Below are 11,842 nucleotides of genomic sequence, written 5' to 3'. Positions count from 1 at the left end.
TTATGAAGTCGTATAAACGTCGTCTGAGCAAGGAATACTTCAAAAGTCTGATAAGTGCTACTTGTTCAGTCCGTTTCAGGAAAACGAGTGAAAACTTCTGCTAGAATAATTGATTAAATACAATAAGCTAAAACACAAAAATGTTTCTTTGGACGCCAAGGCCCTTTTCTGAAAAAAAAAGGGCGCGTCACGTTTCATTTTGCAGCAAGCCGAAAGCTCGTACGCCGCTTCTAAAAATGTCACGTCAGGAAACACGCTTACATTTTTTTCTTCTTCAAAGATTCGTCTTTAGTTTCCCATTTGCATTTCAAAACGCACTACAGGTGTCGGTTTCAGCGAGCAAATCAGTTATTACGAAACCCTTTCGAGCAATCACCCGCAAAGAAATTAGCACACACAAATGCTCCCACCCACAACACAGCTGCAGCATATATCGACCACAGAATCGCGCACTCTTATTTTCTGCGCTCCTCGTCATCATAGCCTCGCCTTCTCCACTGACACCACCCTCTCTCGGTCCTTACTGAATGACGTCATCAGCCGAGCCTTCTTTTTCTCTCTTTCTGGGTCAACCATCGAACCGCTCGCGTCGAACGCACAGCGCAAGAGCCGACCTCCCCACGTTGAGCGCCAGGAAAGGTCTCCACCTTCTCCTACGCTAGTTTCGGGCGCCTTCCGCCAGATGCCGCCCCGGGCGCGCATGCGCCAAGCCTGCGCTAAGACAGCGCCGCCGTCGCCTCCGCGCTCAGCCCCGAGGGCGAGGGGTAGGCAGCTGCGTCCGCTGCGATCGCCGGCCGAGCGGCTCCAAAGGCGCTGAGCGCCCGCGAGTGTGGCTGCCGAGTCTTCCGCGGGTGCTGTTGGCGGCGGCGGTAGCCGGCGGAGCGAGCGTGCAGTTGCGTCGTCGGTGCTGTGTGTTGTGTGTTGGTGCGCGGCGTGTGTCAGAGCGGCTACGCGCGGCGGTGTTCGCGCCAGCGCATCGTGGATCTGGGGCGGCCGGCGGCAACGTCGGGTGGCCAGGGTTCTGCTTCGGGGCTGCGCCACCGGGGTGACGAGGATGCGGACGACGACAACGGCCCGGCCATGACCCCGGAGCCCGCCTCCATGGCGCAGGACCAGCAGGAACCCGCGGCGCCGCCGCGCGCCGCGAGCAGGACCAGCGGAAACCTCAAACGGTGCGTCTCCGCCTTTCGGGAGAGGAAAAGAAAGAGGCGACGAACACACGAATAATTTTAAGATGGACACACGTAGGCGCCGCTGGGGATGTATGTACACAACTGTAGGGTCCTAACTGGTTCTTTATGTGAAGAAACTGGACCGATGTGTGAGAGAAAAATTGGCGATCAGAGCTGTATAGAGAGTCAGTCAGCACTAACGGGCGGTTAAGAATCGCAACTCAACGAGAATACCAAGCAGCAGCCTGTTTACTCCGGACGCGACGCATGTGCCCCGAGGCTCGTCGGTCTTTCTAATTCAGCTGCGATGCGCTCGCCAGCCGGCTTGTCGCTGGAACAGCTGGCATCATCAGTCACAACTGGTAGCACGTTCGGCTCTAAAGCTGCCGGAAGATTCACGCACTCGAAAGGATAGTGTACGTACACTCGCGTTGTTATGGTCGGGGGTCGTGACGCTACTTGAGTGCGGCGCACTGACTGGTCCGACAGATGCGCGTCGCTAGAGCGGATGGTGGCCGCGGCAAGGGTCTCTGACGCGAGAAACAGCCTAGTGCTCTAGCAATGCGCTCTAGATATCAGCAAGATAGCGTCCAAGAATGGTCAGCTGGGCGCTCGCGCGTTTATTAGTTACTGTGACTTTAATGCTACATTGTCCATGGTAGCAGTATTCGTTTAACAAATGATTCTTTCTTTCACATATATGAATAAATAGCCAACGGAAAGAAAATGAAAAAACAAAAACAATCGCGCTACCTGTATATTCGATCCCTTAGGCACAAATATTTGCCCACAGTTTCTGCATACAAAGAAAACGGAGGATGCAGGGATATTCTCCTAGCTTTCTTGTGAGAAATTCCGGGAAACCGGACTTTTGCGCTCCACCTCAGCCTACACGCATAGAGGCCTTGCCGCGAAGCCTGCCCGAGCTGTATGCTTCTCCGCGATCGCCTTATACACGCAGCAGCTCTTTCTCTTTCCCTGCCGAACCGTTTGTTTCTTTGATTGATGGTCCAACACTGGCCCAGCCATTCGGACCTCCAGTTTGGCTAGCCTAGATCTCTCTCGCCCTCTATTCCTCCTCCCCACTCTTTTTTCCCGGGGCTTTGTGTAAACTACACAAGAAAAAAAAATGGAAAGCGGTTCCGTAGATCCATCTTTCCCAACTTCTCCTTGCTGAATAGTTCATTTCGTTGCTTGTTGAATCTTTGTCCCGGCGTCGGTCCTGCAGCCTGAAGCAAGCCCGACTGGCGTGTCAGGCGCAGATGCCCGCCGCTCCCTTCCTCCCCACCACCCTCCTCTTCTTTTTCCCGGTGCATGATGATTAAAACACAAAATAGCAAAGAGAAGAATGAACGCGGTTTCCATCAGCAGCTCCCCAGCCTCCAGTCACCCCCGCAGATGCCACCGGCGGCGCCGTCCCCCTCCTCTCCTGATCCGCATCTTCCCGCCGCCAGGGTTGGAGCGCGTTCGCCCCGCGAGGGGAGTGCAGGAAAGGGCTTCCCCGCCGTGCTCGCGAGACAACATGGCGACGCCGGTCGATCGATGCGCTGGCCCTCGCCGGTGCGGACCTCTGTGCCTCTCCTGCCGGTTCCCCCCTACCTGTGCGCCAAGCGCGCAATTCCGGAAAGACCGTGCTGGCTTGCCGTGGCAGACGTCGGGCCGATCCGTCACGAGATGCGGATGAACGCAGTACTTGCGTATCTCTTTCCGTGTACATCGATTGTTGAACGGAAGAGGTCGACGTTTGTGTACTTTCTCTGTGGGCAGTAATTCGCTGTAATGCACATTCTGGGTCTTATATCTGAACTCTTCCGAAGGCATGCGGTGTAAAGTCCCGGCTACAAAATGCTTCCACACCATGCATTTTTGTTACCTTTATTTTGGCAGTTCATACCGAAGACTCGCCAGGGAAGGATAAACATGTTTCTACATCTGTCGACCGGTTATCAGTGGCCTTCTTATCCCTCGAAAGGGCGGTATGTCAACGTAGTGTTCGTATTTCTGACAGCTAGGAATCCTTCCTGTTACCCAGGGTGCATTTAGACACATAGAGCGGGTTAGATGTCACGTGCGCCATCTCTATCAGTGGCCCACCGTCGAGGTAATGATCCGAGTCGCATACCTATAGCTAGTGGTTGTAAGGACGCTGAGTTCAATTTCCGAAATTCGGTTTTAACCAATAAAGGTCGGCATCTTTTGCATACACGACACAGCCAGATGGCTCGTTCAAGGGAGAAAATGTTTCTCTTTGCGAAGCGTCGTCTGTTGGCATAGCCCTGTTTACCACCATCACCCACCTAGGGTGGTTAAGTCCGCTGAATGTAAGGATATATATACTGACGTGAAACCGTGCACAAATGCCACCTTCTGGCCCACATTCCACCGCTGTCGTCATCACGCAGACCATGTAAATTTCGGCCTCTTGCTCCACCCAGTGCAGAAACCCGACGATAACATGAAAGCCCAACTTTTGGAAGTCAACTTCCGCTTGTGTTTTTTTTTCTTTCTTGCGGTTGCCCGATATATTGGAAAATTTAATTTCGATTCGCCGAACGAATCAAATAGTGCACGTGCAAAATTATTCGAAACTAATCGAATATTTTCTGCAGTTTTCGAATACATTTCGAATAATTGCTCGTAATTCGAATAACGCACGCTGTTGTTTTCTGTGACGACATTTCCAAAAAGAGTGGACACTCCGACTGTTGAACAACGCATGCTGTCACAATCGGTCGGGCCGGGATGGAGGATTTAGCGCCGCGATCGGACGCGGTCTCCTCCACAAGACGGCGTTCGTAATGCTCACATGTGGCCTCCAAAATTGTGCAGCGCGGGAGTGCTCAGTCACGTTTAGCACACCGTCACTTGACGCCCGATTTCGGACGTCATGGCTCACACGTGTAGCTCCCTCATCCACCGAGGTGTGATGCTGTCGTCCTCAGTATAGAAAATGCCAATTCTCCTATGCGTATGACGTCATAAAGTCAACATAATGACATTGCGCAGCCTCCAGTGGGGATGAGTGTTGTGTCATCTGACAGCTGTACCTATAATTTAAAGCGCCGTACGGCGCCGGTGACGCTTCGTTTGTCGCGCTATTATTCGCCATACGAATATTCGAAACTTGCAAAAATAACTGTAAAGATATTCGATTCGGTGTTATTTGTATTCGAATATTGTAGTAAAGCTACGCTATTCGTATTCGATCCGGTTATGAAAAAGTACTGTTCGCACATCCCTGATAACTTTCGATGTTTTTTTTCTATGGCGATAGAATTTTGTTTCACAAGCACAGCTCTAATTACGGTCATTGTTTGCGTTAATTACTAGGTAAATACAATGATCAGACTGAAGAAAAAAAAGACCAAGATAAATTCTAAGCGACATTTGATCGCCATTGTATGAGGATGACAACAGCAATGTTTGATCGCACAGTAGTACCACATTACATCACTGAAGGAAACCTCTGCTTCATCCGTAGGAAATAATAATTGCCAAAAAAAAGAAACGAAAATTTCGTTGTGCAATAAGCGTCGAGAAACTTGTCTGCCTAGTTTTTCAAAGGATACGAATCGAAAAGTTCAACCCCTACTTGTAGTTTATTAGTATGATGGATATATACAATTCTTCACTCCAGTCTCTTCCTAAGAGACCTATCCGACTGCTTTTATTTACTTGCTCATCTTCGCCTAGTCTTGTTCAGCTCCTGTTCCTCTGTTTCTGCGGAAGGTTCTGGTGTCTGCTTCCTTGTTTCTGACTCGTCAAGAGTGCCGCTGTGTATGCAAACCAGGCATGGATCGCTTCGCGGTGCCGGCTCCGCGTGTTTCCCCATCTAGCGGTGTCGATCTCGCCCGTGTAGGAAATGCCAGTTTTCGACACGACCCCGAAGGTCTTCTGGCCCGAGTTCTTTTACACCGAGAAGCCCCGAAAGAGGGCGTGTTTTCAAGTGCTTCGGATCCTTTCTTGAGAAATAAACCGCGCAGTCACATTTCGGGCTTCGCATTCGCAGGCAGCACAAGAACATCTTGCTTCTGTAAAGTATTTGGTTGCCCTGTTACCGTATGGGCGATCTATAAGGTACGTGGAAGTTTGGAAGTGTTCGGATTTGCGGCTTGCTGCATGGTTCGCGTGAGGTGTAGGTGCACCGGCGAGCTTCGGAGCAGCTCGTTCCTTCTCCTGCATACGACTTCAACAAAGGAAATGTCAGGAGAAACTTGCAGAAGTAATGCTACGAACAACCATAAAACTGTCGCTTGCACTACAGCATTCGTCACTGTTTTTTTTTTTAAGAGGTACATACACAGGTTTGCAGTGGCCGTTTTTTTTACTTTAAAGGGGCCTACGGACATAGTAATAATGAAAATGAGCTCAGAACACCATATCCCAGCGTTAATAATTACAAACGATTATGTGCCGGCTGTTGCGGTCCTGTTCAGCTCTATCGCCGATTACTGTCACCAAATGTCATCCAAATACCAAATACGATCGTTTGTTCGCGTTGGAAATTTTCTGCCTGTTCCTTTTTAATGCGATCATGAGAAGCCCCACGGGGCCGAAATGCGTCGTTGGTCGTAAACCATTGGCTGGAGTTGGAAGGGACGTCACCGGACCGAAAGTGACGTCGCGTCAGGCAAAGGCATCAAAAGCTGCTAGTGCTCCCGCATTGCCAACGCATATAATGACATGAGGTGTCCCTGCCAGTTTTCGCTTATAATTTTTGTTATACTACGCAACTAAACGAAATGGTTGGACTCGTTGCCGTGATACAACTACGTGCATATCAGAAACGAATGTTGCTCGATCCTGTATCGACCATGAAGAGACTGTATATTCGGAACAGTGTAGCCGAGGGCATGCTAGATAATTGACTTGCACGCCGTGTCTGGGACCACATCGGTCTCGGCGAAAGTCAGGCAGCTGCCTGAGCGAAAACTCGTTTGTAAACGATCGTCTGTGCAGGCGGGGTCCGAGTATAGCAACCTTGCGGCCCCTGCACTAAGTGCTTTTCGATACAGGTGAACAGATTCGGTTGACGCGATGATTCGGTGCTGACCTTGACAGCTGCGCCGAATATAGACACGCGCATGGAGCAGCAGCTTTACTGGGGCAGGCGGCGAGTTATAACTGTTCTTTTATCTTTATAATTTATTTTCTGTTCTCACCAGTTTTTCAGGCAGTCGATCACCTTTCCATTCCAGGCGCGCTGTACGCGTCGACGCGGTGTACCAGGCTATTTGAAAACACGCCCGCCTTTGTTTCGTTTGTTTTACTCACGACTCAGTCATTGTGGCGCACTCAGCTACTGCGAAAAAGTGATTCAAGCTCCCCTCAACGCGGTGGCGTTAGAGCGGACGTTGGGACGAAAGCCTCGCGTGTTATGACACCACTTCAAGATTGGTCGAGAAGGCTGTGACGTCACACATTGAACTGGGGAATGAAAACGATTGAAACTCAAGTTTAATTGTGACCATGAGTTCGCAGCATGACCGAAATGTAACTATGACATATAAGGATGGAAACTAATTAACGCTAAAAAGGTAATTGGGGCAGTTGGTTTGGAATCGAACGCCTGACCCTTGGGTTTCAACTCACACACGCTGCCCCTAGGCCACAGAGGCTTTTTTTACCATGGTATTTATTACAATGAGGCCATGTCATACGTACATGAGCTCTGTACAAACATTATGAAAACTGTGGCAAATCGACACACGTTCGTTCGACTTGGTTAAAGAAAGGCCCTGCGTGTCTTTTGGTGTATCACGTGGTCTGGTATGCTTACTGATGCAAGCTAATGAGTGTGTGTAATTAGAAAGAGGGAAGAGCTGAGAAAAAAAGTAGCAAATAACCATTAACTCTGTCAAGTCATACCCTTAATTAAGGCGTAGCTTCAGTGTCCCCCTTTTCCTAGAAAAATTATGGCAAGATCAGTGCATCACAGTAGTTCATGCAGCATAGTTTTATGATGACAGTCATTGCCGCCTCGACATCCCAGGCGTAGGTACAAAACGATCGCTGCCTCTGGCGGAAGTGAGACCCTTGGCTCTTGGACATCTGAAGTGCGTCTACGAAGGCCACCTGCGAGTTTTAGACCGATGGCTCTGTGAACAGGCACGAACAGTCCTGCTCAGCCGCATTTGCAGTGCCTGACCATGGAATAACTTGCGCTGGGCTCCGGCAAAGAGTAGTGTCGTCCACTTCAGCTGAATCACTGGCCATTGCGAGGTCGCTTAAACGTCTGTCTTCCTGCAGACCACAGAGTCTATCGTCGTTTTGTCCGACTCCAAGTCTGCACTAGAGCGCCTGGAACGAGGGGCTTCAGGTGATAAATTTTTCCTCTCGTTTCTCACCTGGTTGAGAAAGCTGCAGTCTAATGGATTTGCTTATCGGCTTCCAGTGGCTACCATCTCACGTTGGAGTGGCTGGAAAGACGGCGGCAGACTTTCTTGCTCAAGAAGCCCGGTATTATCCATCTTCGGTGGCTGTTCCAAAGGACAACTTCGCTGTAGCAGCTGGTGGTGCACTGCTTTTCTGCGCTTTGACCACCTTTGCATGCGGGTCCCTTACGCTACACCAGGCTTGTCGCGCGACAGAGCTATTACTCTCGTGTCTCGACTGCGCACCAACTTTGCCTATACGCCGGTATGGATCTGTAAGATTCACCGCGCCACCTCACCTGTGTGCGTACACTGTGATGTTGTGGCTGACGCGAACCATTTCGTTTTAACGTGCCCAACACTCCTGGAAAACCCGAGGAGATTGAACGCTCCCTTGGACGACGTCTCTCACGTCTTGTAGCGTGAAGGCTCCCAAAATGAGCGGCGATCAGTGTCACGATCACTTTAGCAGTTTTCAGAAGACACTGGCTTTATGTAACAGTGGTAGAGACGCAATAACTTAAAACGGTGACTCAGGTGGAGCACTTGCCGGCAAGCAACTGTAAGGCTAATCCCGCCTGTACATTTGCACCACCACCACCCTCCAGCAAAGAAAACTACGAGGGAACAAAAGAAGGTGCAGTTAAACTCTCACAAGCACGTTTTGACACGCTTGCTCATTTTTTGCGTGGTTTGCTAATCGAGCAGCTTACCGGCACCGTTTGGTCACAAGTGTGACAACATTGCGAAGTTATTTAAGAGAATGTCGTGAGAAGCCTAGTGCCAGAGTCCTGCTGTAGTACTCGTGTTCTATTTTATTCTTTCTGTCTGCCCACTCGTGAGCAGGGCGACGTTATTTTTATTTATTCTTGAACGACCAGACTAACGAGTGTGGCCGCTGTACTGTGTACCACGTACAACGGTTACTGCAACCGAATTCATGTATTTTTCACGTCCCACCATGGCGCGCTCCGTGACGGCTGAATGGCGCACACTACGAGAGAAAGCGAAATTGTCTAAAGGAAATAAAAAATAAAGAGAGTGATTCTAATTGAAACGCGGCCGCAGCATGCAAACTGGACCCGGGCCGTCGCTCGCCTTTCCTGAAAGGCACAAAACCTCCGCTGTTCAAATACCGTGCTCCGACGTTGCGTGCATTGAGGCCATCGTTTTTACGGTATTTGCGAAAGCGAGATGAAAGAGGCGGAAGCAGGGCGGAAAACCGGAAAGGAGCCAACGGGACATGTGTGGAGTGAATGCGGTGAATATCCAGAGCGATATACACGGCCTCCGCTCGTTGTTGCCGGGGCAGCAGCGGGGAGGGCTGGCTGAACATTGTAAGGCTTCGACGTAGCGATCTTCTTTCTACCATCTTTCTATCAATGCATCAACTGAGCATGCGAGGAAGTGGCAGGTGTGTGCTTGAAACTGTCTCCAACATATCGCTTGTCTCCAGCTCAAATGCGCGACACAAGCGAGTGGTTTGTTCTGAGCCACAGGGAGAGGGCAAATGAGGCGAGGCGCGCATGCGCGGAGCGGATCGAAGCAGCCGAATTGAACCCTTGATGAGGTGACGCGGGTTCCCGCTGAGCTTCGCAGCCGTCGTGAGGCTCGTAACTGCTGCTGTCCGATTACAATGCGGCATCGGCCACTGCTTGGCGCTGATGCGTTCGGGAAATGCTTGCGGACCGTCCTTGTACTGAGCGGAGTAAAGAAAGCAGTGTCTGTATGTATGCGCGTCGTTAGCGGTGCAGTGCGCTTCGATCGACGGGGACCCGGAACCGCTTTTCACCCGGGGTAAGGAGTGAGGCGGGGATCGCTCCTCATTGGGAAACACATCAGGCGGAGCAGATTGCGCCCGAGCGCCACTTTCAAAGGCAAGTGTGCGAAAAAAAAAAAAAGTGGAAGACGTTAGGCCACAGAAAATGTAAGAAAAAAAAAAGTGAAATAACGCCTTTCCTTTCTCGATGATATATTAAGGGCTAGTACATGACGGAATACTTCCGCACCTAATCTATAGAGAGAAGGAGGGTTATTGGAGCTTCGCTAGAGACAGCGAAAACGCTATCGAGGTAAAAGCGAGATAAATTCAAGAGCTCGTTGCAGTAGCTGCTCACTGTATAGGGGCGAAGTTTCAGAGCCGGAGTTCGGCTTTGTGTGTGTGTGTGTGTGTGCGTGTGAGAGAGAGAGAGAGAAATTTTAATGAGGAAAGGGGGAGAGGTCGGCCGGTGGTAACATGACCCTGGCCTGCTGCGTTGTCAATTCACACTGTTCATAAATAAACCTGGCTAGTCCAGCGTACGCGTCAAAAGTCAAACCCGACTATAGGCGTATTCATTGATACCGGAACATCGTAAGAGGCTTCTTGATTACTAATACCACTACACCTGGAGAAGTACTATTGCCGAATAGGGTGTACGACTCCGTGTCCTACCTCTGGTACGGGGTGTGCTTGGTAACCTTAGCATTTTCAGCAAAGTAAGTATTGATTAGTGTAATAGTTTCGACACGTAATCTCTACGTGGATATGTCTCGGTGAATATCTGAATTGCTGCATACTTCTAAATCGCTCGCTGCGTGTGTCGAATCTTTTGATGGTATTGGCGTAGCGCCGTGCCGCGCTGATTGCTCAACGCGTGGCTTCGCACAGGACGTCACTGCAGCGCGCCACGCTGAGTGGTCCGAACGCAATGACGTCACGAGTTACGCATAGGGTCGTCACGAACACTCTGCCTGAGAAGACAACGATCTTGAATGAACAATATTATATTCACCATCGCCAACAGCTGTCGCCGAATCTCGCGTTGCACAGTGGTATCGGTCCTGGGGATTTTATTTTAAAACCTAAGAAACGTGTCAAGGATCCGCCGCGTATTCGGTGACGCGTCTTCTTCGGGTCTTTTCTTTCGCCCCTTTATTATTGATGGCTGCCTCCTGTGGCGTCATGATTGGAAGATAAATAAGCAATGCCATTCGTAGTTTCCATTGTCGAAGGCGGGGCAGACCAATGGCAAGGTTGTAAAGGAATAGAGCTGCCCCGAAACATGGCCTTTGCACAGGCCAGGCATAGAGGTTTGTCAGCGTGCACAGGCGAGGAGGGCTTTGTGCTCCTGTTTTAGTCGTTTATTTTCTTCTCGCGTCGACGCGGCAGGTGCGGAGTTCAACACTTCGTGGCGCCCAGTCAGCGCGAGCGTCAGCTGCAGGGCTGTTGGCCGGGCGCTCGACGACGCAGTGTCTCCAGCAGCAGCGTGCATAATAGAGAGATCGGCGCCAGACGGGGTCGCGTGTCGTGGAGCGGCTCGAGTTCTTTGCGCGCTGGTTGCGGCGTGTCTGCGCCCGTGAGCGTCGCCTCCTCCTCCTCTCGCTGGAGGACGGCTTGGCTCTGTAGTGCATTCCGAGCGCGTGTCGTTGGCCTTTACATTGTCTCGGCCGGGATTAAAGAAATGGAGATGCACACGCAGAACTGCTGCAGAAATGCACCGCGGACGATGATCCATAGAAGCTGCTGTCTTCTTCGCCCTTCCGCTGCACTTACTTTTTTAGGCTCACCTGTACAACCTATCCTCTTATCTACGAACCATGGCATGCACTGCGGGCATGACCACGTAGGCAGGAGCTGGCCCCATATCTGTACGGTGTTATAGACGACCATATGCATGACCCCATATCCCATATAGGGCCACATATGGGCCATACAGGTGCAAGCATCTATATCCTACACATGGCCATGCATATATAATATTCACGGCGTGGCGGTCGAGTGATGAGGTGCATTTCTGCATCACTCCCTCACTACTGCTGCCTCATTATATGTCATGGGTTTCTGCTCCTCAATGGGGAAGGGACCAGCTGAAGAGAGGAAGGGAATGAAGGTGTGAGGGGACTGATGGCTGCACAATACTATCAGTGCAGGGCTGGGCAAGTTGGTACACATCTCGAAACAGGCACGGGGGGGTGCTGCCCCTCTGCCCGGCACCTCCCGAAAAAAATTTCTGGTTACGTGCCTGTCTGGAAGAATAAAACCAGCGTCGTTGCCGCTGGCTTTATTCTTATGATACAGTGAGCTGCACACGCGGCGTTCGATGCATAAATAATTGTGCGTTCCATAAATGCACGCTCGCAGTAGGCATCGCTGCTAGCTCTGTCTGTTTCTGCCACTGAAGTCATTGTTTGATCCGACGGCCGTCGGCTTTTGTAATGCACTGTGATCAGACCCACGTAGACCACTAGGAATAATTTTGTTAATCGAACGGTTAGTGGAAGGCACGGATAACGGTCACTTAATCGCCGTCTGCG

The 11,842-nt window shown here is 50.7% G+C and overlaps 1 protein-coding gene across 2 annotated transcripts in view; it reads left to right on the top strand.

Moving 5' to 3' along the window:
* The first annotated feature begins 744 nt into the window (after positions 1–744).
* Positions 745–11,842, top strand: part of LOC144106277 (uncharacterized) — a 148,083-nt gene continuing 136,985 nt past the window's right edge. Inside the window, exon 1 of one of the 2 annotated variants that reach the window (XM_077639041.1) lies at positions 745–1,172. In XM_077639041.1, the coding sequence (XP_077495167.1) occupies positions 1,081–1,172 (92 nt within the window). In that variant the 5' untranslated portion in view covers positions 745–1,080. The remainder of the gene's footprint in view (positions 1,173–11,842) is intronic. The other variant, XM_077639039.1, reaches the window with a different exon arrangement.

This window comes from Amblyomma americanum, chromosome 10 (assembly GCF_052857255.1).
Source record: "Amblyomma americanum isolate KBUSLIRL-KWMA chromosome 10, ASM5285725v1, whole genome shotgun sequence".
Taxonomy (NCBI): Eukaryota; Metazoa; Arthropoda; class Arachnida; order Ixodida; family Ixodidae; genus Amblyomma; species Amblyomma americanum.
This window is presented reverse-complemented; position numbering and strand designations above follow the sequence as displayed.